The sequence below is a fragment of the Taeniopygia guttata genome, chromosome 2 (assembly GCF_048771995.1).
Source record: "Taeniopygia guttata chromosome 2, bTaeGut7.mat, whole genome shotgun sequence".
NCBI classification, from domain to species: domain Eukaryota; kingdom Metazoa; phylum Chordata; class Aves; order Passeriformes; family Estrildidae; genus Taeniopygia; species Taeniopygia guttata.
The window spans coordinates 59908113-59932682 of record NC_133026.1 but is presented as its reverse complement, the minus strand read 5'-3'; the positions used below and the strand labels follow the sequence as shown (position 1 = coordinate 59932682).

At 41.7% G+C, this 24570-nt stretch overlaps 1 protein-coding gene across 2 annotated transcripts in view; it reads right to left on the bottom strand.

The window, feature by feature from the left end:
- Positions 1 to 24570, bottom strand: part of CDH20 (cadherin 20) — a 119907-nt gene that overhangs the window by 16518 nt on the left and 78819 nt on the right. For both annotated transcript variants that reach the window (XM_002199225.6, XM_030265390.4), the window contains exons 2-7: positions 21636 to 22003; positions 14822 to 15116; positions 12996 to 13115; positions 9460 to 9627; positions 7438 to 7625; positions 2657 to 2910 (exon numbers count right to left, since the gene is read on the bottom strand). In XM_002199225.6, coding sequence (XP_002199261.1) covers positions 2657 to 2910; positions 7438 to 7625; positions 9460 to 9627; positions 12996 to 13115; positions 14822 to 15116; positions 21636 to 21878 — 1268 coding nt within the window. In that variant the 5' untranslated portion in view covers positions 21879 to 22003. The remainder of the gene's footprint in view (positions 1 to 2656; positions 2911 to 7437; positions 7626 to 9459; positions 9628 to 12995; positions 13116 to 14821; positions 15117 to 21635; positions 22004 to 24570) is intronic.

The following is a 24570-nucleotide window of genomic DNA, read 5'->3' as shown; positions in this document are numbered from 1 at the left end:
ACCTGGGCAGGGAGGCAGCTGATGGACAGAGGTCACTACAGTACTCAGAGGTCAGAGGGACAATTTCGCAGGGTGGGTAAAATGCTCAGTATGCCACAGGCATCACCTCGCTTTTAAAGGTACTCTGTGCAAGCTGCCTTCCCAGAAGGCTGTTAGCATGGTAAGGGATACTTTGGCCAAAGCCACACACAGGCCCAGGTAAATGTCACAGCCTAGAACAGAGCCTGGACTTACTGTCCTTTTTGTTGGTTCTTTCATCAGAGTGGATGGGAATTGAAAGCATCAGTCACAGCAGACACTGAACAGGGCTCATTGTTATGAATTTTCTCCTTTCAGCATGAATGCGTTCACTGGAACAAGCATGACAAGCTTTTCTTTATATAGACAGTTATTAAACGAGGATATAAAACACTATAGAAATATGTTGTTAGGAAATTATTTTATACTCTTTTCCAGAACAATCAAAGAGGAAGGGATGGCAGGTTTGTACCCCTTTCCTTCCCAGTCCTTGTTAACTCTTCATAAATAAAGAGATTTCTCAGGCATTTGATTTATTTAGACAATAAACATGAGTGTTCCTATATTTTGGTATAATAATTATTATTGTATGAGGCCTATAAAAATAATTTCTCTTTGACATTTTAAGTCCAATGAGTATCTGAACTTGACTATAGCCTTGTGATTAGTGGTTCAGAATTAAGCACCATTGTCAAGAGACACAGGTGGATCTTCTTCTAGATTCTCCAGCTAAGTTCTCTTGAAAAGTGTACCTGCTCCTACACACTTGTTTCCACTGTACTATTTAGATAATCTTCCCGAATCATTCCACAACAATCATGGCATATTTTCACTCATCAGAATTTCACAGGGTGGGAGCCAGGTACTGGATGCTGGGAAAGTGAGGGTTTGAGACTGATCACAGTTCAAATTTCAGATGGATTTCAACTTGTACAACACAGTAAGTATTTGGGATTATTGTCTTTCTTAATGTGCCTTGCGCTTTGCAAAGTGAATTCAGCTTAAAACATTGCTAGACTGATACTGCACTGAGGTGGAATGAATGGAGGAGACCACACAAGAGGCAAGAACTAATTCTTACTATCTGCATTTTAGATAGCATTATAAATTATATTATTTCTTTTAAAATCTGTTTCTTTACCTCAACATGGGGGAAAAGAAGGGAAGGAATGAGGGATGAAAGGGCAGTAGAAAAGGAGGAAGGTAGGGAGAAAAGAGGAAGGAAGTTGTCAAAGAACAGAGTTACAAAAGAGTCTGTGCAAGTTTGTGTGTGTTTTTTTTTTTGTTTTTTTTTTTTTTTTTTAATGTATCTTGGTTGATGGCTTCTGTGCTTTATAGAGAGTTCATCAAGGGCAGTCACTGAAAAGCTCTGAAAAAACCTAAGAAAAACTCATTAAAAATAACAATGATAAATTCTACCCTCTGATAGTCCTCAGAATTATTCTTATACTATTTTAAGCAGATTAGCAGAGAGCTGTTTGCATTGCAGGGTTTGGATAATGCCAGACAGTAATCAGCAAAATAGGATGCAAGTAAAAAAAAATTTAGGGTAATGAAATTGTGATGCAGACAGTATAATAGTTTTACTGAGGAATACCGAGGCAATGTCATGAGAAGTATGATAACCTTATAATGTAGGCAGAAAAGATAGGCAGAGATGAAAAAAATAATTAGACCAACAACACAGAGTGCAATACCATTAAGAAGAACAGGCTTTGTGTCTGCTCAGATCTCCTAGCTGAAGCTCAAAGAATTTCTTATTTAGATTTTACTTTCTTTGAAAAATCCTAATGCTCAATGTTTCAACTCCCTCCTGTATTTCCCAGGACTGTTCTTGAGCACAGGCATCTCAGAAGGTGGACCAATGCATGGGTAGTTAAAGAGTAGCTGAACACCTAAAACTCTCACATGAGAGGAGCAGCAAACCTGCTGGGATAATCAATGTGCAGTCACTAGTTGCTACTGCAGGTATTGAAAATTTCGGTATGGGTTGGTCTTGGAGAAGAACACCCTCCTCTGATAAATGAGGCTGGCAGTCACTATGGAAAAGAGTGCTGTGACCACACAAATCTGCTCTGGCTCCTTACCGAGTTGCAGCTATGAAGCTCCCATGGCTGTAAATACATCTTTACCTTTCTTACTGCCTTATGGGAATATCTAGCTCTGCATCTTTGACCAGAAACTAGAAAATTTAGCAGTTCTTGAATATTTATTAGAATGCATTCAATCTACTCCAAAAGCAGGTACATGTTTGAGCTTGTTGACAAGGGCAAACTTTGAAAGACAAGGGGGATAAAGGACAAACAAGTTGATCACCTTGCCATCAGGATGGCAGTGAGTTCTCAGCAATGCTCTTAGGTTTTGTGCCAGCAAAGGTAAGATTCTGGTGTTTGTTTTAATGCCTGGACATACCTGACTGGCTCCTTGCAAGGCTTGATGCTGATGTCTTCCACACCACAGAACAGGGGGGAGCTCCTGCATGGCTTTGATAGAGCCCTGAGTGTGTGAGGTCTGGTTTGCTAAATGCACTGATGACTACTACTGGCTGGAAAGATAGAGTCCCTCTCACTCATCCCTGCCCCACCAACCAGATCTACTAAGGAGTGCTCATGGGGCAACACACAAAGAGAGGACAGACCTGATGGAGTTGTTGGTCACGTCTGGGTCCTTGGCAGAAATGATCTGTATGGTGGTTCCAATCTCCACATCCTCGGGGACTTCCACAAAGTAGATGCTGGTCTCGAACACAGGAGGTTCATCCACGTCCTCCACACTGATGTGGACAGTGGTGGTGTCACGGAAGGGACCCAGGTTCAGGAACCGCATTTCCAGGTGAGGGTTGGCACCCTCTACCTTCAAGGTGTAGCTTTTTTTGCTCTCAAAACTTAAAGGCTGAGGAGAGAAAATAAATCTACCATCATACACACTGAGCTATATCATTATTACTTTTAATTTCAAGTTCAACAAATATAAATTTGCAGATGCAGAAAAAGTTTTGAATGACAGCAGTATTAGAAATGGCACTGTATATTTTTTCTTTCTTTAATTTGGTAGTTGAGCTGAAAAGGTCAGGAGGAATACTTGCAGATCACTTCAAAATACATATTCTTTCATTCTTCTTGCTAAAATGAAAATATAAACAGCCACCCTGCCACTGCATCATAGTTCACACAACCTGTTTCATGCCACTTTGGGGAAAATACATGGAGAAACAGAGAGTAATGGGAGTACCTGAAAATCAGGTAAGACAGCTAGTTCCTCAAAAATGGGCCCAGTGGCAGGAACAAGGATGCTCACACAGGAGGTAGAGTTAGCATCTTCTTTTTTTCCCTGAGGACATCAGAGTCTTGTCTCCAAGACCCCTGTCTGCCAAGCTTATTAAGGGCTCCAGTGGGAGCAGAGAACACAGTCAGCCTCTCTAGCAAGTTCATGTTCCAGTTTTTATCCATAATCCATCCTTTCTAGAAGTGAGGTTTTTCCACCTCCTCCTTTCAGTTAGTATCCTAAACATGGATTCACCATCCAGGTGTAATGAGTGCTAGGATTTGAATCTGCTCCCTGCCTAGAGAACAGTTTAATTTCAAAACAGTTTAATTATAAAGTATCTCTGATATCTTCCTCTGGGAACTCTTTCACTTCATATGAGGAAATGGATAAAGGAGGCCAGCTTCCTCTGTTAGTAGTTATCTGAATTTGATTTCCTATCTAGATTAAACTACTTAGTTGGTATACATGGATATAGAAGTAACTAATGCTGACATTGAACCTCTCAATAAATAAATTTTTCATCTCCCTTCCACCTTCTTTTCAGAGATCCCTGAAGAAAAGAAGGTGTCTCCAAAACCTTCTTAGAACTGAATGAAAAATTCCATATTTTATGTGCTACTTACCAGTCTTTGTAAGAGGTAACAGTAAGGATTTGACAAGCCAGAATAACAGTATGGAAGGGTCAGTCCAAAATATAAAAAAATGTCACCAGATGAAGTACAGCTCACAAAGGATACAGTCACACTTGTCAAGTTACAGTCAGAAGTTGCAAGCAATTGCACTGTGCTTAAATAGTCACAACCCTTTACTTGAATAATCTGGGCAGGTCTGATGCTGAAAACCAGCACAGTGAATTGTTTTAGCTTGCACAGCTTCCAAGCAAGACAAACCTTGTACCAGGAAAGAAATGGCTAATCTCAGGGTCATCCAGAGGGGCATACCCTTGCTATATGGGTAGTTTTCAAAAAGAGCGGCTTTATCTGGACATAAGGATTTGAGCCTCATGTGGAATTACATGAGCAGTTCATTTAGACTGCAGTAAAATGTCTGCTGTTCCCATCCAACCCCTTTGCTTCTTCTATTCAGCTCTTTCTATTTGAAGACCAATCACCAGACCGCCACATAGAGATGGGAAGGAAGATAAAAGAGAAAGAGTATGCCAAAACAATTGGAAGCCAAAGGTGCAAAGATCATTACTGTGAGAGTAAAGTTCTCCTTTGCCAGTCTTAACCCACTTCTGTCCTGCCATGCTCAGTGGGGCAGCTGGCCAGTTCTGCAGCCAATGATGTATGTATTAGTTTAAGCAGCATCAGCAGAAGATTTCCATGCTCAGGCATGGCAGCAGTATATACTATGGTCCTCAAAACACCTCCTGGATTCCACCAAGTCTTCAGTACTTGACTGCTGCTGCAACAGCTTTCTTCTTCAGAAGTGGAAATGTTGCAGTGACATATCAAAGCTCATGCTCCCACAGTAAATTACTAGTATTGATGTCCTGCATAGGAATGCCTGACTACAGACTGGCATTCTTGGAATTATAAAACTGAAAGCCACTCAGCATTTAGTGCAAGAGAGTGAGGAATGAAGACTGGAATGGGAACAGGTTTATTGTGCTGGGGACTTGATGGTCCAGTATTGTTGGAGATGCTGTACAGTGAGTGAGGCAGTACAAACTGTGCAGTCTGTGGCAGCAGCTACAAACAGGTGATCTGAAACTTGCTCCTGCTGCCTTTAGTTCCACCTGGTACATATGCGACTACTGCAGGCATAGAACTTGTCAGCTAGGGTTTGGTGAGGTCTACAGACATAATATCCCTGGCTGCAGAGTCATTATTGTCTACCAGTTGCATATTTAGGAGCTGTAAAAATAGCAGTAAGATATTCACAGGATCAAGCAACACTTATTGTCCATCTGGCAAGGAATGTGCAATGCAAAGGTGCCTAAGCATCTACTAAGAAAGAGGCCATTATATTGAATTGTTTTCCACGTGACGAAAACTGCATGAGAAACATGGCATGTACACTAAAAAGCTAAGTTATAAAAAGCAGTTAGATCACAGACAGATTTAACAGCTATGAAATCCAATTACGTTATTAAAACATATAATCACCTAGATCAAGTTAGAAAAATGAGAAAAATCAGACAAGTGTGTTAGACCACTGCATTTTTGATGCTCCTGTTTGCCTTCATTGTCAAAGATGTCTTTCTGTCCTGTTTCTCTCCTGTGTTAATGCCTCAACACCACCGTCCCCCTGATCAGATTTTTCTCCCATGGGTATATTCAAACCTGTTCCCCATGCTGGTCCCATGGAGAGGGCAAGCAAGTTGCCTTCTCCTGTGAACTTAGCATGCTGCAAAACACAGCCAAGAGGAGAGGCAGCCCATGGAAAGTTCTCCTTGTCCTTGTCCTCCTTCTGCCAGTGCTGATACAGGCACTGAGAGGTGGCACCATGCAGGGGGGAATTTGGCAAGACCCACTGTGAGAAAGTGATTGATCAGGCAACATCAGGGGAGAAAGGCAAGACAGGACAGGGCCCTCCTGTGTGCTGTGATGGCTGGGTAACCCAATACCCTGCCTTCCATGGACAGTACAAAAGGGAAGGCAGGGAGAAGATGTAGGTAGGGTGAGCATCAGTCTCCCAGGCAGGCAGCTTGGAAGAAACTGTAAATCTTCCAAGGAGGTGCTCAACATTTTGTGGGATTAGTAGGCTGTGATAAGTACCCACAACACCATAAGCAACAGTCCTGTCAGTAACTGTAAATTCTGGCTTTCTGATGCCTGCGTTAGAAGTGCCAATTATTTTGCTTGGGAAATCTGTCAAGAAAAAAATAAAGGGAAAGTTTTGCTTACTTTTAAAACTATTTCATTCTTGGTTTAGAAATTCTCCCCTCTCCTCCCATTTTGATATCTTTTTGTATCGACACCAGTTGAATTTTTTTTTTTTTTTGTTTCTTGAGGGGATTCAAAGGACAACTTTCCCAGTGTTTGGCTATTGATAATCACAGCATTACATAAAGCTAGAGACACATAAAATATTACAAATGTTTATGTGCTGTAGGTGGATTTAGCAATATGTACCTGATCCCTGTACATATCTGGTATGGTTGATACCATACATTTTATAACTCCTCTGGACATACATGAACATATAGTAAAACTGTATCCATAATAACAAAGGTCAACTTATTGACACATTTACTCCAAAGAAACTATTTTCTTTCATTGATAAATAAATGAGTGTAAAATTACATTAGAGTTTGCATTCAACATCTATTTCATTCCAGAAGATATGCTTGACTTTAGGGACTAATATGCACAAAAAAAGAGACAGGGAAAGGTGACCATAAATACACACTTAAATGCTTTGCTGTCGGGCACAGAGGCTTGCAAGGTCAAAGCTCTCCCCTGTACTGTTCCATTTTAGTGCACAATTTAATCCCAGGCCATTTAAATGGAAACTATACTTCCTTATTAGTACACTAGATATGCTTAGGCAGAAATATGGTTACAATTTCATAACCTAGAAACAGAGTTGAACTTCTAACATTTATGTAAGATTGTAGAATAAATATCCCATAGCAGGGAGCCTAAGCAAAATACTTGATGCCTTCCTGCATAGCCTGTGGCACAGAGTACCAGTAGTTTCACAGCTGCCATTTTAGAGACAGCTTCCTCTAGACTAATTAGCATTTATGGATCTTCAAGCAGCAATTAAAAAAAAAATAAACACTGCCTGGGTTTTATTGGTTTATAAATAATTCCAAGGCATGCTTTATTATTGTTTGTGGAACACCAGAGTGAAAAATATGTACAGTTCAAATGCAAATATTGATCTAATTTCTTGCATTGTAGGATAATTAAGCTACAGAGAATATTTAAATAGATAAATAAGGAATCAGTGCATTCCTTTGGTGGGAAAAAACATGTTTATGCTAATGCTGTTCCCACTTTATAAAAGTTGTTCCTAGGAATGCAGTCTGCTTTCATATTTTAGCAATAAATGTTAAAGAAATTGTGTTTTACAGCCAGAAAGGGGCTACTGTCACATAATGGGAACCAAGTTACTGCAGGCATAAGGGAATATTCCACACATAAAGTGTAACCAGGACACTTAGCTATATAAATTACTATAAAAAGGAAACATTTTTACCTTTCTTACAGTGATGATGCCAACTTGGTAATTAGGATCAGTGTTAATATCAAAGACATCCAGTCCATCTCCATCCACAAGGCTGTATTTCATCTCTGCATTAATGCCTTCGTCCAGGTCTTTAGCAACCACACGGCCCACAGTGGAGCTGATGGGAGCAGACTCCAGCACACTCATCTGATAATGCTCTGGCACAAGCAGCACAGAGGGAGAGAGGAGAAAAACAGGCTGTGAAGAGGAACCAAAAAAACTGCAAAGTAATGCAAAGAGTGGATCAGTGAGGCCGCAACACTGCATGGCCTGCAAAGAATCTTTAGTACCTGTGCCAAAGCTGTAACAGCCATGTGATTTCCTTTAAAAAGCCACAGTCCAGATAAATTTCCTGGGGAAGTTTTATTTCGGTGTTTGTTATAGCAACAGGTTTGTTGAATGGGTTTTTTTTAAAACAGCAATAGATCTGAAGATAGGAACTTCAACTCGAAAAATAGGACAATTAGCACCAGTGCTCTTGTAGCCATGATATAAAGCAGGATATGGAACAGATTTAATAGGACAGGCATCTTTTTGTTAGATCAGTTTGTACAGCAGGAATAAACAAGTTTTGAGCACCACAAATCCTTTCTCAAGTCCATACAAACTTCTTTTCAGCCCTGAAGAAAGCTCAGGAGCTTGCCTGTTTCTTTGAAATTTACCACTTATTCTATTAAAGTATATTGCCTCTCCCTACAAATACTGTCTTGAGCACATTTGTTGCATTACTAATTTGCTTAGCAGCAAGAGTGGGGAAAGAACAACTCGCTATTTTAAAAGTGTATTTTGAACATATAAATGTTGTACCTAAAATACTTCTCTGGCATCATGCTTTACTTTCAAACCTTCCTTGCTGCACCCCCTCTGTCCACTGCACCATCTCTGTTCAATAACACAAAAGATGGGGTTTGATGAATTGTAATTTTTCTTAATCAAGAGTTTGGTGTCAGTTACAATTCACGCTTCTTTCAAAACACAATTGGCAATGGTGTGCTCAAGAAGTTGCTCTAACAGAAGAAGAAAAGTGGAAGTTGACATTTCTTGCTGATCTTAGTGGAATACTTTGATTTACCAGTGCAACATGCAGTAACAGATGGAGAAAAAGAATACCAACAAAAAGAACTGCGGGAGTTTGCATTACTAAATCAGCTAAATGAGAAAAAAGTCAAAACCAAAATGACCTGAGATTGATTTACACCACTAAAAGAATCAGTTTTCTTTAAAAATCCCAAATTATACCCCTTGGAAGATTTAGTCCAATCAAAACTGAAAAGCTTCTTTTGAATTTTTAATGGCAATATAGAATTATGTAAATAAATGTGATATAAAATCTTTTCAACAAAGAGCAAAATATGGCAAATCTTGTTTTGAAGTTCACTTTTGTAAATACAAAGTTCTGTTTCTGATAAGAATGGAGTTGCCTATTTTTGCATCCATTAGGTATGACTGTTACATATCTTGGAGTTTAACTGTATATTGCCAAGGTTTAGATGAACCTTTCCTGGAGAACAGCCTGTATGACAACCCACTCCACACTGCAGCACAAATCCCAGACACTCCCCTGCTGTGGCCTGGCTGGAGTGTTGAATGAATTATCTTTCAACTTCCAGCAGCACCACATGTCCCTGATTTGAGAGACATCCTCTGGAGATAGGATGAAAAGACAATCAGAGCAGCAATTAGTAGCCAAAGGCAATGGCCATGAGCAGTCTAAACACAAAAGTCCTCCTTCCTGCCTTTTTCTGTAAATTAATTTCCCATCCTTTAAAAAATGTGTTGGTTTTGATAATTTTGGAGGTCAGAAGCTCTTTTTGAAAGTCAAAGTGACGAATAATTCCTTTTGACATTTTTCTGAAGGAGAGTTATGTATCGAACCAAAATTCTGCCCATCTCTAGTTGTCACTAGCCTGAGTTTGAGAATGAGACCAAACAGCAGACATAAATAACCCTCAGTCACCTCTTTTTGCCTGTCATGGCACCACGGGTACTCACTCTGTGGAAATCTGGGTGGATTGTCATTGACATCAGAGAGAGAGATGTTGACTGTGGTTGTTCCAGCTAATCCTCCCAGCTGTCCACCCATATCCTTGGCCTGGATAATCACTTCATAATATTCTTTTGCTTCTCGGTCCATGTTCATTAGAGCTGTTCTAATTAAGCCTGAGATTGAGGGTGGAAAGGCGTTTGGGGAACAAAAGGAAAACGGCTGTTAGAGAATACACAAAGAGGGTAGAGGGCTCTTGTTCCTGGCGTCCTATTCCCTGTGTCAAGAGTGAGACCAGGCTCTGCACTGAGTCCCACCTTTCCTGGCAGAGTAAAACTCACCCAAGTAGAATCTAGGTTAACAGAAGGTGTGAATTTTAAAGAAGCCAGTTAAAATGCATCAGCTCTGGGACAGGTTGCCTGTTCAAAATTAAAACGTTGCCTTCCAAGGAAAAGCTTTTTGGGAACAGTGTGCTACGTCGAATTAAAGGCCCTGCTCAGGATGACAATCTCTGCACAAAAGCTGGAAGTGATGTGCTTTGCTAAGAGATCCACCAAGAGAAGTTTTCCAGAGCGTTCCTAAGCACGCAGTCCTAGGGACCACCCGGCATGAGCCCGGGGGCTTTGCTTCGGGACCCAGGCGAGTGCAGAACGCGGGGAGACGCGGCTGTGTCCGTCCCGGAGGGGCCACCCTGCTCTCCCAGACCTCGGGGTAACACTACTGCCAGAGGACGTGAGGTGGCAGCAGCACTTCTCCTATGGAGGCGGCGAGCGCCGGCCCGCTGTCCCCCGCGCAGCTCCGCTCTCCCGGCTGTCCGTCGGTCCTGCAGCCCTCCCGGCTGTCCGTCGGTCCTGCAGCCCTCCCGGCTGTCCGTCCGTCCCGCAGCCCTCCCGGCTGTCTGTCCGTCCCGCAGCCCTCCCGGCTGTCCGTCCGTCCCGCAGCCCTCCTGGCTGTCCGTCCCGCAGCCCTCCCGGCTGTCTGTCCGTCCCGCAGCCCTCCTGGCTGTCCGTCCCGCAGCCCTTCCGGCTGTCTGTCCGTCCCGCAGCCCTCCTGGCTGTCTGTCCGTCCTGCAGCCCTCCCGGCTGTTCGTCCTGCAGCCTTCCCAGCCCCTCACGCCCCCAGTATCTCCAGGGCTCCCCATCAAGCAGCCGGCGGTGCAGCCCGGGAATGCGCTGCCATGGGATATTCCCTGCTAGCGACACGTTTGGGATGCCCTTCGGACTGGGGCAAGTGTGTCAGCCCCAGGCACCATCGCAGTCCCACGGTTCAACACGCAGCACTTGCACATCAGGACACTATTAACTTGACTAATCTGCATTTAGTCTTTATTTTTAGCAGAAAGACAATGTATGGGTTTAATAAAAAAGCAGTAAAAAGATATTGCATTGGCAATTATCGCTGTGTGTGAAGGGAAGAAATAGTGACCGGTAGGGAACAGCTCACAGTGTGCTACTTTAATTTTCCTGCGTGGAGAACTTCAGAGTCCCATCCTGCAAAGCTGAGTGCCTGCTGTGAAGTGCTGTAGCCCCTCAGCTCCCATGGGTATATAAATAAGATACGGAAATACTTAGCATTTAGGAAGTATTTTCTCCATATATGAACACTCTGTATGGAATTTCCACTTTTGGCTTGACCTAAAATTAGACATCAGTGCCTAAATTCCAGGCTCTGCCATGCTTATCTTTGGAGCCTCTGGTCCCTAGAGGACACCAGGACTTTGAACCAGATCAGGTACCCAGAGATGAAGCGATGCAGAGTAGGGAGCATCTGATGCTGCTGCAGTCAGTCAGCAAAGAAATGCTAAGGATGGCGGTGGCCATAAAACCCATCCTTAGGGCTATAGGAAAGTCTATGGGAAAGAGCCTCAGGTCTTCCATAGAAATGTACTGGAACCATTTCTTTCACTAAAGTGAACGAGGTTTGTGCTCTTAAGAAAACAGTAAAGAGTAGAGGTGGTGTCCTTTCTTTTCTCTAAAAGTCAGATGGTTTCTTAGGAAGTGAGAGAGTTCTTTTATCTTCTAGGGGAATATGATTGTGGTCAGGATGTAAAAGCACTCTGGAAAAAGGGAGGAGGAGGCTCTCAACTTTCCTTTGAAGTTGTGCTTTCACATAGACACTTCTTCAGCGTCTGAAGTGAGGATAGTGACAGAATAGGAATAGGAGCTCACCTGTGGAACCAAGAGTCTGTGTTGGGAGGTAAATGGTAAAGGACTCCAAATGCTACTAGAGGAGGACTGTACTGAAATGAGTTGTCCACTATTGGGTGTTTTAATCACTATCAATACAAAGGAGCTGCTGGTCACTTATGCTCTAGCTCTATTTTAGAAACATGTGAGAGCTGCAATTGTATTTTGTGAGCTACCAAATCCCACAGGTGAGTTTGCACAGGAGAAGCTGATTACAGTCCTGTGCTTGTCATAGGGAAATGGCTTCTGGCTCACAACAGTGCTTACCCTAAATACTAAATATGAGTCCAGTTGCTGACTGAGGCAGATAAAGCTGAGGCATCTCTGAGCCTGTCCAGAGATGCAGTTCTAAGTGACTGGGAAATTAATCAGAGGAGAAAAAGACCTTTTCTGGGTTAAATACTGATAAAGTACATGATTTTGGACTTAAGATATTGCGTTGGCAATTATCACTGAAGGGAAGATATCTTCTGTATAAACTGCATTCTAGAGGTAAAATCTGTTCTGAATCTGACCCTGACTGTTGATTCTTTGCTTTCTTAGAAATAATTTGGTACTCAGCAAATTTATGATTAAACCTGTATTTGTCTGGTTGATACCTGATTCCAAAAGGAGCATTAGTAGTTTATTTATATTGTAAATATAAACAAAACGGAGAAAATAACATGCCACATACAAGTTTGTCTTTGGCTGGAACACCTACCCTGTAAACTGCTAACTTCAGAAGTTTATTCAGTGTTTTTCCTATGTTGTCCCCTAGGGCTCTGCAGTGACTATCGTCTCATGAGTTTCTGACCTTAGTACTACAGATGCCCTTTAGAAACTGTCAAAATCTGTCAGATTCCACTTTTGAATATAAACCTTGGATGTATAGAGAAAAGACAGAGAGAAAGAAAGTGAAACAGAGAGGGTGTCCTATAGATAAATGTAAGGTTATTATCAAGAATGCCCTTAGGTAAAACTACTTCAGATAACTGCATCCTTTTGCTTGCACTTTCTAGTCCTGGCTGGTTCATAGATTATGTTTTTTTTCCCTAAGCCTCGTTATCAACTAGATCTGTTGAAGACATTTTTCAATGATAGAAGCCAGCAAGAGTATTTACAGCACCAAACCTATCCAGATCCTGAGTTGCAGAATATGATCATTCAGAGGAATATATCACTGGAAAAAGCACATTCTTCTTCTGGAGCTCACTGCCACAGCATTACTTTACCCTCACACAGTGCTGCTCTATCTTGGCTCCAAGCCACCAAACCACATTTCTCTGACCACAGCTATGATGCACTGCCCCTTTTTTCTGCTTGCAACTTTTTCTTTTGGTTTTCACACTGACTCATTCCCTGATGAAATAACATACCTGTCCGAGAGTCCACAGAGAAATATGGTTGTCCTTGGAGAATACTGTATACGACTCTCGCGCTGTTCCCATAGGTTGGGTCATCAGCATCTGTCGCTGTCACCTGGATAACAGAGGTGCCTGACAAAAAAAACCATCAAGGTAAGACTTTGTGGGATAAAGAGCTGGCAGGAAAAATACACAGTTCAAAGTAAATTGAAATGCCTAACAAGAGCTTTCCCACACTGAACTCTTTCACTTGTACTCATAGTGCTTGTACCTATTGTTCATACTTGTAGCTTATTACTGCTAAAGAAATTAACAGGTATTAATTCATCATGATTCTATAAGAAGATATAAAAGAGCAAGTACTCTGTGGACCACAGTTACAGAATTGCTGAACTAACAGTACTTTGTTATGGTTGACAGAGAGATGGTGATAATATACTGCTTGCTTATTTTCTCCTTGTCTTGATTTTAAATGTTATTAGGAGGCACTTCAAAGAAGTTCCACAGCTCTACTGACATAAATCATGAACGGTTGTAGCAGGGCCATAGATGCTGTAAGTTGACTGAGGGATGGAAATTGTACACAAACAATGAGAATGAAGGGATGTATCTCTGAGATAATCTCTCTGTGGGACTGCTGTTTACATTGCATAGCCTACAGATTATACACTGCAGAAGTGCCTTTGCAACCCACAAAGAGGCACATATATTTCTTTTTTCAATTGGTTTTCAAGGTCTGCTTCCTCTGAAGCTGGTAATGGCTTGCAGGTAATGTAATTTATCAAGAACAAGGAGAAGGTGAGGCACAACTGAAATATGTGAGGATTTTGACTCCTTAAAATGTCAGGCAATGCCATTATGAATCTATCTAGCTTTCTACATAATGTTTTGTGTTACAAACAAATCTGATGTTACTAGATAAGCACTTGAAGATAAATCGGAATTCAAGCTAGCCATTACCATTAAGAAATATTATCACTGACTGGAACTTCTGTATTTGATGCCTCTCTCTAGCTTTATGTCAACATAATATTTAAGAATGAGAAGTTGAAGCATATCTGTAACTTCAGGACATGAAATTTATATGGTATTATTATCTCTGCAGCGATGTCACAGAGCCAAAAAGCAATAGGCAAACAAAGGCAGCTCAAAAAGAAAGAAAAAAAAAGTCCAGAGAAGCAATATTTTATGTGATTATTTGAATTCTTATATGGAAATGATTTCTCCTGACTTGTGTCAGGCTAGGAAGATAGGAAGACTGTGGTTTGTCTTCTGCATTGCAATAACAGGAATGTCTTCAACATGATCCCATTCTGTAAAAGTGGAGGGCAAACAGTAACAGAATCTCAGGAGTCAGTGAACTTTTTTTAGTGCAGGTTTACATGAATTAGAAGGAGCTAATGATTGTTTTCATGTTCCATGCTTTGAAGGGCTCCTGGACAGTATTTGAGCTCTCAGTATGAACTTGATTAGATTACTAAGACGGTATTATTTTCAGGATGATAATGGCTGTCTAATGGGCTTTATGATTTCTACCATCTGATGTCAGAGGAGAAGGTGCACTATGTTACTACAAGTTATCTAAACATGGCATGTTTGAATCACACCTTTTTCATCTCTCAGGCTTCCCTTGGCACCTTTTCTTTCAGAGGAGCTCCTGTTGATGTAAAGCCTGTTGTCTCCTTTCTACAGCAAGCAGGCACCCAGGATAAACTCCTCTGTCCTGCAGCTCCTGCGCAAGGGGCAGAAGCTGAGCTCAAGGAGTCAGGGATTTTGTGTTGTAGTGACCATGTCCAGTTTACTTATAAGGGAAAGAGACTCCACAAAATCTGTCTTACCCACAGGTGACATTTCTGGAACAGAGGCTACGTAAGGTCCATCCAGGAACTTGGGCTCATTGTCGTTGATGTCTTGGATTTTGATGATAAACTCTGACTCTGGTTCCATTGGCCGGCCCGTTCTCCTGTCCAGAGCCTGTGCTCTGAGGGTGTACTGTGACCTTTCTTCCCGGTCCAGCCGCTGAATGGCGTGAATGTCCCCTGTCGTATCATCAATGGTGAACACAATGCCAGCTCCCTCTCCTGAGAGGATGTATTTGATCGAACCATCTCCCCTGTCCATGTCAGAGTGGAGCTATGGAAAGGAACAGGATTCAATTAGATCATGAGCTCGGTAAGCAGCTGCTGAGAAGCACAAAGCACATGATCATCTTGAGCATTCTGGTCTCGCTGTCAGGACCCACAAGCTGGTTCTAATGAACTCACTTTGCTGAAAGAGGCAAATAGTAAAGTCTGTAACACATAGTTGCAATCAAAAGCCCTCTCCTGTCTTCCTGTTTCTGCACCCACAGCTGTGCCACAAGAAAAGGCAGAGGCACCCAAACAGGAACAAGCTCTGTGACTTTTTGGAATCTCGCTCAACACAATAATTACCTTTTGCCTCGTTACAATGGACACTGAGAAGATTTGGGATAAAGTGAGGTCAGCAAAGCTGCAGACTGTGATTCCTCCCATGGCTTAAGAGGAGTCAAACACTACAGGGGTGGCATAATGTTGGGGCAAATAAAGCAAATCTGTATGGGATCAAGGTGAAAACAGAATGGGAGAGCTACCCAGTAAGTGCTATGATTCAGAAATATTTAAATATTCCTCCATTAAGCTTTAGTAATAAAATTAGTCTGGATCCTAACATCTCAGGAAGGAATATTGTCAAACAGTAGGTAAGCTAAGTAGCAAGAAACAGTTGCTTATGAGCATGGCAGGCTATAGAAATGAGAACCACCCCAGATATTCTAGGAAATTAGCAAACAGATTTATTGCATGACTGCTAATTAGTTCTGAGCAGCCACAGATAACTGTGAACTGTGCAACAGAAAAGAGCAAGAGTAAATGCAGTACTAATTATAATCTTAAACAGGGAAACAAATAATTCTGGGGACTACATTCTGTTAAACACCTGGTTCCCATGAAATACTGGAATGACTATCAAAAGCAATCAAAATGGTTAATTTCACTCACACTATGAAAACCCACAATGGTATGCTCATTATTCCATGCTTTTGAAGAATAGACCATAAAGATCAATGCCCAGTGGCAGTAATCATTCAGTACCAAAAGACAGGAAGGCAATAGACTTGAGGTGCAAAAAATCAAAATGGTTCAGATGTGAATACTGTTTTCCAGTGTGATTATCATTGTGGGCAATGAATAAAGGATAAATAATAATTTTTAAAAAACAGTGAAAGTATGCTGGATTAAATTAAGTACATTTTAAAATGCATATATGGGCAAATAATCTCGGAAATATGGTCAGGATTAGGTGTGTGTTTAATGCTTTGATGAGCTCAAAGGACAGATGGGAGCAGTCTTGGAGGACGGGGCCAAACATAGGTAAATATTTGTACTGGAGAGAAAAATCTTAGACTAATAAACTGAATATATGAATTTGAAGAAAGAATCTGAACAGAAAGGGATAATTTGTGTTAAAAAGCAGAAGTCAAACTTTGTACAATTGAATACAGGCTATTCTCTCAAGAAAGAAAGAAGAAATCTCATCTCTGAGCTGTTTAAAGACATAAAGAACCTATCCAATAACTTATTACATAGGAGGAAGTTTAATAGGAATGTAGGAAAAATTACTTATCTGACCTGAGCATTTCTAGTGCCAATGAAGCAGTTCCTCAACTGTTTCAGGGCACATGATCCTATTGACCAGGGAGAGGAAAGACCTGTTCCCCCAGCAAAGGTTCTGGTTTGGAGAAACTCATTTTCTTGAAGGGTGTCTCCCTTACTTGCCTCTCAGGTAGGTCATGCAACTTATGCAAAACTTGGACACACTCCTGATTTTCAGGGCAAGATTGCTTTCAGCTGAGGTGGGAACCTGTGGTTTTCCATGGCATATCCCAGCCTGCAGACAAGTTTGTATGGAGGTGGCCTGTGGAGTCCAAGAAGCTGCTGGGACAGCAGCACTGCAGTGTGGCTGCAGGAGCTGAAGGTGCATGTTGCGACAATGGCTGTGTCAGGCCACTTTCCTCCTCTGCCTCCATCCCTGCAGTGACTACTGCATCTGAGAAACATCAATATTTTGGAGAAAAACTGGCAGCTCTCAGATGATGTATTAACTGAATGGTGGAAGAACAAGTCCAGAAAAATTTGGCAGTGGTAAACAGTTAAATTTAAATGGCTGCCATCTGTATTAATTCCCATGCAGGCACCAGGACTGCAAACTGGTGTATCTTCAGGAAACACCATCTTGTGATTAATTTAAAAAAAGACAATGGCTGTCATGACTTACCCGAAACATCCATAACTCAGAGATTATCACTGTAGGAGCTAGTAAACAGGATAATTCCAGAAGGAGGGCACATTATAGCTTTTCAAATTGATTCAGGACCACTAAGCTACATCTTGGGCATTTGTTTTAGTGCATTAGTGCATCAGTGAAAGAATGCAGCTGCTGAGACAGATACAGATGTTAGACCTGATTGGGGAATTAGAGTTGGGCCTGATGGAAGAAAATGAGTTTTGGAACACCAGCAAGTCATCATTAATTGAGGAAAAAGAAAAAAAAAAAAAAGAAAGAGGAAGGCAAAGTCAAATTCAAGGTCAAAAGGCACAAATGAAACAGAAAATAAAGAGAAAAAGGAAAAAATTAGAAACAAGGAAAAAAGAAAATGGGAAAAGAAAAAGGGAATGGGAACAGGAAAAGAAAATGAAGAAGAAGGAGAAAAAGAAGGAAGAAAAGAGAAAGAAAAAAAGAAGCATTTTTTCAAATAGCAGTCGGTGTTCAGGAATTTTCAGAATACTTAGAAGCAAACAATGAATCAAACTCATCAGTTAAATTACACCTTCTGTCCAGAGCCCTATTTGGAATAAATGCAGTTGTGAAGGGAGCAAACAAGGAGTGGACATGGCATGCTATTAAGAATTTGGGAGTACAAGAGGGTCTCTGTCTAGCTGTGATTTGTTAGAAACACTGGGTCTCAACCAAGGCTAAGCAGTAAGAAATGCTAGCAGCACTTTTACAGCTTCTTGTATAACCTGCTTTTTCAAGACAAAGCAAAAAAGAGTGTAAAAGACAAAAAGACATAATACTGTCAGAGTGCAATAAATCTGAAAGAATTTGGTGTCTGAAGGGACTGAAGTTCACACCAAATCTAATATCAGGATGTTCTAGTTTGGAGTGTAAAAGTCACTGTGTTGGAAAGGTGATCTAGTTTTAAGTTGGGTTTGTTTTATGGGTAGTGCAATAAATTGTGCTGCCATGTGGTTGATACGGAGTAGGAGGAATTAATTTTTACTTTCTCCTCCATATTAAGGAAGGGGTTATTGGAGGAATAAAGCTGATAACTCCTGAGAAATTTTTAACTGTGTCAACCTGCGTTGCTTCTTTTGATGAGTATAGTACAAAAAAATAAGGATGTTACACCTGCATTGGAATGACACATTTCCTGGCAAAGGGCATGTGGAAAAAAGGAACGCTGCAGTGAGCAGCTCAGGGGAGAATCCACACAGCTCTGCTAAGCAGTCTGTGACTCCATCCTTGATGTGCTTCTCCCTTCTCTGCTTCCAGGGAGGTAGCACCTGCAGGGGATTTTTGTAAGGATGCATGACTGAGTGGGGTTGATGTACATTGATAGTCTGCATTTTACTCATTTATTCAGCTGCTGTGATTCATATGCTTCTTTGAAACAGGGTTAGGGAGTTTCCAACATGGCAAAATGGTGAAGTGTGTCCCCAGTTCAATTACTGACACAGTGTAGGCTGCTCATTGAATGTGGAAAATACCTGCTGTAGCAAATGAAGGGGCTTTGGTTTCCCTGGTTCATCCTATTAGCCAATAATGGCCACCTCTAGGAAAACTGAAGCCTTGTATTTATCTGTGACCGCACCAGGAACCCTCTGAAGCTGAAGTACTTTAAATCACTATCATGAGCACTGGAGAAAAGCAAAAATTGTACTGGCTTCACGTCAGGAAGTTTCTTTCATTTCTCTCTCAGAACACATTTTGCACCTTGCCTTAACAGCTGTCTAGGGAAGTTCACAGAATCACAGCAGCCTTGGAAATCATATAAGGCAAGCCTGGACCCGTGGTTCAAGTCAAGGTGCGTTTTTGGTTGCTCCAATCACACAGAACCAGCCAGAACCAGCTGTACAACTGGCTTTGTGCTGTGCTTTCTCTCTCTTTCTGATAGAGGCTTAGAGAGAGCAGATGGATAAAAGCAAGGCCTGGCTATGAGGATATTTCAGGATGTTGTGGGTGGTATCAGTTGGAAGAGGCCCTGCCTGGCCTGGTATGGGACCCAGGGCTGTTTTGGAGGGCTGGTGTGAGCAGCCAGCAGCAGACTGAAAGCCCTTGCATGCCCCACTCCGTGCAAGCCTTTACCAGAGCTATTTTTGAATCAGCCTGGGGTGACTCGGGCTGAAAAACTTCTAGTCTGCCAGAACAATTAATTCACCCCACAGCTGACCCCTTTCCTAAGGAAAGGATCCCTAAGACTCAGGCAGCACAAATGCAGGCAGGCGATGAGCTGTGGGAGGCTGCTGCCTCTTCGGAGCGCCTGTGCCTCTGGCTGGGCGAGGCGAGGGGAAGCCTCTGCCTTACAGAGCCTCACAGAGCCCCACAGAGCCCCACAGAGCCTCACAGAGCCCCACAGAGCCCCACAGCCCCGTCCCAGCTCGGCTGGCTCCACACACCTGATGGGGCTGGGACACCACAGAATGTGTGAGCCCCATGGGCCCCTTTTGGCAGCAGAGCTCCCTGGAGCCGGGACTGCACGGAGCGCTGCCGAGTTCGGAGGCCTTCCGAGGGACCAGCCCTGTCAGCTCAGCAGAGCGTGGGACTAATTGGCCCTGTTAACCCTGGGCGCTAATTAGCCCTTGTGCATCCTGGTGTGACACAGCCAGTGCCCAGGCAGCCTTGGAGGAGCTCCCTGATGGCAGCTTGGGCTTCAGAGGGGTGGGCACAGGCCATGAGGAGCCATCCTGGTGTCCTGGTGTCCTTCCCTTGGGCAAAGCTGCACGGTGGCAAGCTCAGGAGTGCTGCTGATTGTGCCAAATGTGCGTGCTCCTAATGACAACACCAGGTCTAAAAGATGAGCTGGTTTCTCCGCATATGTGTTTTACCTAAGATTTGGCTCACAAGTGGAAGCCTGAAGTAATTTCAGATGTAACTGAGAATGTGGAATAATAAGTCTGGCCCTTGTTCTGAAGCTGGGAATTGCCTGAAAACAGGTATTAATTTCTTTAATCAATAGAGATCTCAGGACCTGAAAAGCTAGGTGCACAGATGAATGAAGACTAATGAGGTCTCATCTGGAGGCAATCACTAGTAATGCCATTGCTGTAGGAGGAAGGAGAGCACATCTTGCTGTCAGTCATGCAGGGCTAAATCAGGAGGAGGTCTTCTGAAGCCTGCAGATCCATTTTGATTTATATTTGTGTGACTGAGAGCACAGTTTAGCTCTATGGGGCTGTAGAATGATAAATATGAGTCCAAACTGGGCCTCTGGATATGAAATTTTTTTTTTTCTCTCGCAGAAGGATAGCTTGGAAGGAAAAACAGAGCCTATATCTCATAAAAGTAAGCAATGAAATGTGAAGGAATTATTTTCTGACATCCTTTCTAAGTTATTTTTCATATACACCTATGTGTAGTCTCCACTTGTCATAGCTGTATCTGATATTCTAGACATGTAAATCTTGGTTGTATTGTTCAAACACTTAAGTCTCTCCACATTTTTGTCCAGATTTGTCACCTTGGTGTAGCATAGAAGCACACTTGATGCTGACCATAAAACTTTGAGTAACAGGTTAATACAGTGTCAGTGATTCAGGGTCTTTAAAAACAAAAAAAGGAGGATGGCTATGGTGAGACAGATTGTGACAGCAGACATCACTGGTCTGATTTCCATCAACTTCTTCCACAAGGAGATACAGAAAAGTAAATGCAAAATATTACCAAGTATATGTATATAATGAGCTCAGGAATATATTTTACACATATCTGTACTGATGGGTAGGCTCTTGGGGCATAAGGGATCCAAAAATAGGACCCTTCATAGTTGGATTTAATGAGGTGTCCATCTACCCTTCTAGATCTGGAGCAACTTCTCTGTAGACAATAAAATTAACCTGCAGTCAAGATGTGGTAAGCCAGAAGATACTCTGACCCTGAAGATTTACAGAAAACAAAACCTAAAATGGCAGTTTTAAAGGGAAACTGGCTATTTAATTTGATTTTGAATTGCAGCTTCTAGCTCACTTGATCATGGACTGAAGCACAATCAGAAACTCTTCCTTTCTTTCCTAATCCTTATATGTCAATGTAACCTTGCTTTGCCTTGACATTGTAGGAGTCCCTGGAAAAATTGCTGCAGATTTTCTAACACTACCTCAAATTGCAGATGATGATTGATGCAGCAGGTCTCTTTGAAATAGGCAAATATATTGACAGCCCCTTGAAACAGAAATTCTTTCCAAACAAAGGTGACATGGGGCAAAAGCTCTTGGGAGCAGAAGTGAAATTAATGTGGATGAAGTCACTGCAAGAACGAAGGCAAAGGCACTGGATTAAACATTCCGTGTTTCACCACAATCTGCAGATACACAGATGGATACACTCTTACAGACATCCTCCCACTGCGGATCTTACCTTCCCGACATAGAGAGGGTCAGTTCCTGTGTATTCCTCCAGAACAAAAAACTGGTTCCACACCCAGCTCCTCTTCATACGCTGATGCAACTTGTCTGACAGGTTGTCTTCTTGCCCTTCAGTGAGGGGCCTGGCACTTCCTGACAGCACAGTTGTAGTAAGGTCCATCAGTCCCCAAAAATACAAGGAGACACCAAGTCCAAACAAGTTCTTTGCATTGCTCATTCTACCTGAAGTCCACATCCGTATACTAGGACTGACTTGAAAGTCCAAACACAGTAACTTGGGTCCCTTGAGAATAAAGTAGGTCCTCTGTGTAGTCCTTTGAAATGTCCAGAAGAGAGCCTGGTTCTCAGAAATGCAGTATCCTGTAAAGTTAAAGGAAATTTGTAAGAGGATGCCTTTTTCCTCAAAGCAAATGAGTTTTCTCAATAGGTAAATATGCTATAAAGTATTTAATCCTCTATATAAGAAATGTAAGATAGGATAAACAACTTTTGGAAACAGAAATACCATTGCCATATAAGCTGAAGACCTGGAGCCTCAGGTACGAGTCATATCAGGGTTTAGTCAATAAGTATGAGTTCTTGACTTTGCTAATTTAGTTGTAGGGTTGCTTTATAATATTGATTGACATTTTTTTAGAAATATTTATGACCAGAAGTCCTTAGAGAATATTTAAAACCAGTTCACTCTGGAAAATTATGATAGCTGGAGAACAATATTTGGCAATCATCTTTCTGTTTGGAAACTATGCCATTGCCATTACACACACATCCATGCACACATGTCTACATAAATACAGATTTTATTACTATATTGCAAACCTTGAGTATAATTTCTGGAAGCTAAAGTTATTTCTGACTTTATTCTTTCAGCCCCTCTGTTGCTTGAATTCAGGTTTCATACTCTGTTGCCTCCTCTCTGAGGAACTGATTGCAACATTTCTAGAATTTGAATGGTCAGTTAATGATTTTATAACCCACAAAATATTTCACAGTGCTGATGGCCACATACTGTATGTCCAAGCAAGTCATGCTAACACATTTTTTCCTTTCACAGTCCTTAAAGACCTGTTTAGGCAAAGGAATAATGACCTCTATCAAAGGGCACTTTCTTATCAGTCTAGGGTCTTGTCATGAAGTCAGTTTAGTTGGTAACCTTAGTCCAGGCTATGTATTATAGCAAACCTTTTCTTCACCATTTTGCTGAACTTCATGATCTACTACTGCACACAAGTTACTCTATCAAAACACTCCATACATCCTCTGCTGGTACAGTATTTTTGCTGTTGCTTTAAAGAACACTTCTTTTTTCATGACAAACAGACTAATTAAGAAAGGCATGTGGAGCCCTGAGTCTTGAGCCAGTAGTTCACACTTCCTTTTACTGCTGTTCTACACTTAGGTGTTTAGGCTTAGTTAATTGTTTTATCCTGTGGAAATAAATGTACCAGGAGATGTCTGTCAAATATTTCCAACTGAAATCTTTGGAAGATTTCAAAATAATAACAAGTATTTTAGACAGCTGCATGACTTTAAAGTAATGCCTGAGACAATGCAAAGTTTTTAAGAGAGAAGAAGAGTGTGGTTGTGAATTCCCGGCATAAAGGTTTTTACAACTGGAGAACTGGGTACACTTAGAAATCTTCTGAAACAGAAATTTAAAAAATAATCCAAAAGTTGGCTGAAATCTGAAAATGGCAGCGTAAGTCTGGAACTAATGTCCACAGGGGGAGTAGAGACAAAATGACCCCCTAAGACTAATTTCTACACAAAATGTTTCCAATTATAAAGCCCAGAAGTATGACCACACAGTGCCACTAGCCTATACAGTTGTGAAGTATGGCAAACTAATGAGTCCTTTACCTTGAAAAAGCTTACAACCTAAGCCTTAATAGATGTGAGAAAGAAAGTCAAAACTATAAGCACAGAACATGGTAAAATCCTTCTAAGCAGAGCAATGTCCAGAATTGCTTGTTGTTTAGACACTGGCTACATAATATTTTAGGGTTTACTGTCTGCAAAGCTAAAGAATTGGGATTTACCTAAGCAGTACAAGCCCAGAAGGACCACCGTAATCTCTGTGTGTCTGTCACTTCATGAAGAAGTTGGCAGCTGTTTGTGAGAGGCAGGGAGGTGGCTCACAGTCCCTGCGGGTTGCCCAGAGCCACAGGAGTCCAAGAACTTTGTGTGCAGGGCTTGCCTCTCTTTGTCCTGTGGGGCCTTTGCTCCAAACTTCCAATACACCTCAACACTGGGGAAAGGAGGTAAAGCCCTCCACTCATAAGTATGTCCACCATGGTCGTGGCATGTTTCAAACAACAAATTCTTCTCAGCAAAGTCAGGGGGACATTATTTACAACCCACATTTTGCTGATGAATAAATGTGGGAAAGAACTTCCCACAACCTCCCAATATAATTTGAGGGAATACACCCTGCAATTGGAAGAGTAACTGGGGGCAGGCTATGATCCAGCAGCTAAGGTCCTACCAGGAGTTTTTGCTTTAAGAAACTTCACCTACTGCACAGATCAGTTGCATTTTTGTTTATGTGGCAAAGAGGTGATACAACACAATGGACAAATTCCTGTGGCAATCAGAATTGTATTTGTAAGTGAATTCTCAAAGCACAGATTCAAAACTAATGGTGCCAGGTGTCTCCTGCAATTAGGTTCAGCCATCAAGGATCAACAGTGCTTAGGCAAGGTATCAAGACATTGTTAAATGAACTTGCAGAGTTACCAGTGTACCTGTAATGAGACAATAGCAAAAGAAATCAGGTCATCAGGATGCTTTTCATCCACATGTGTGTTAAACCAACAAGAAACAAGGTAAGTAAAAGCAGTGAAAAAAAGGTCAAGAGGAGCAATATAAATGCTTCAGGCTTTCTGTGAGAACAGCAGCTTTTGACATCTGAATGTGCAGTTCCATGA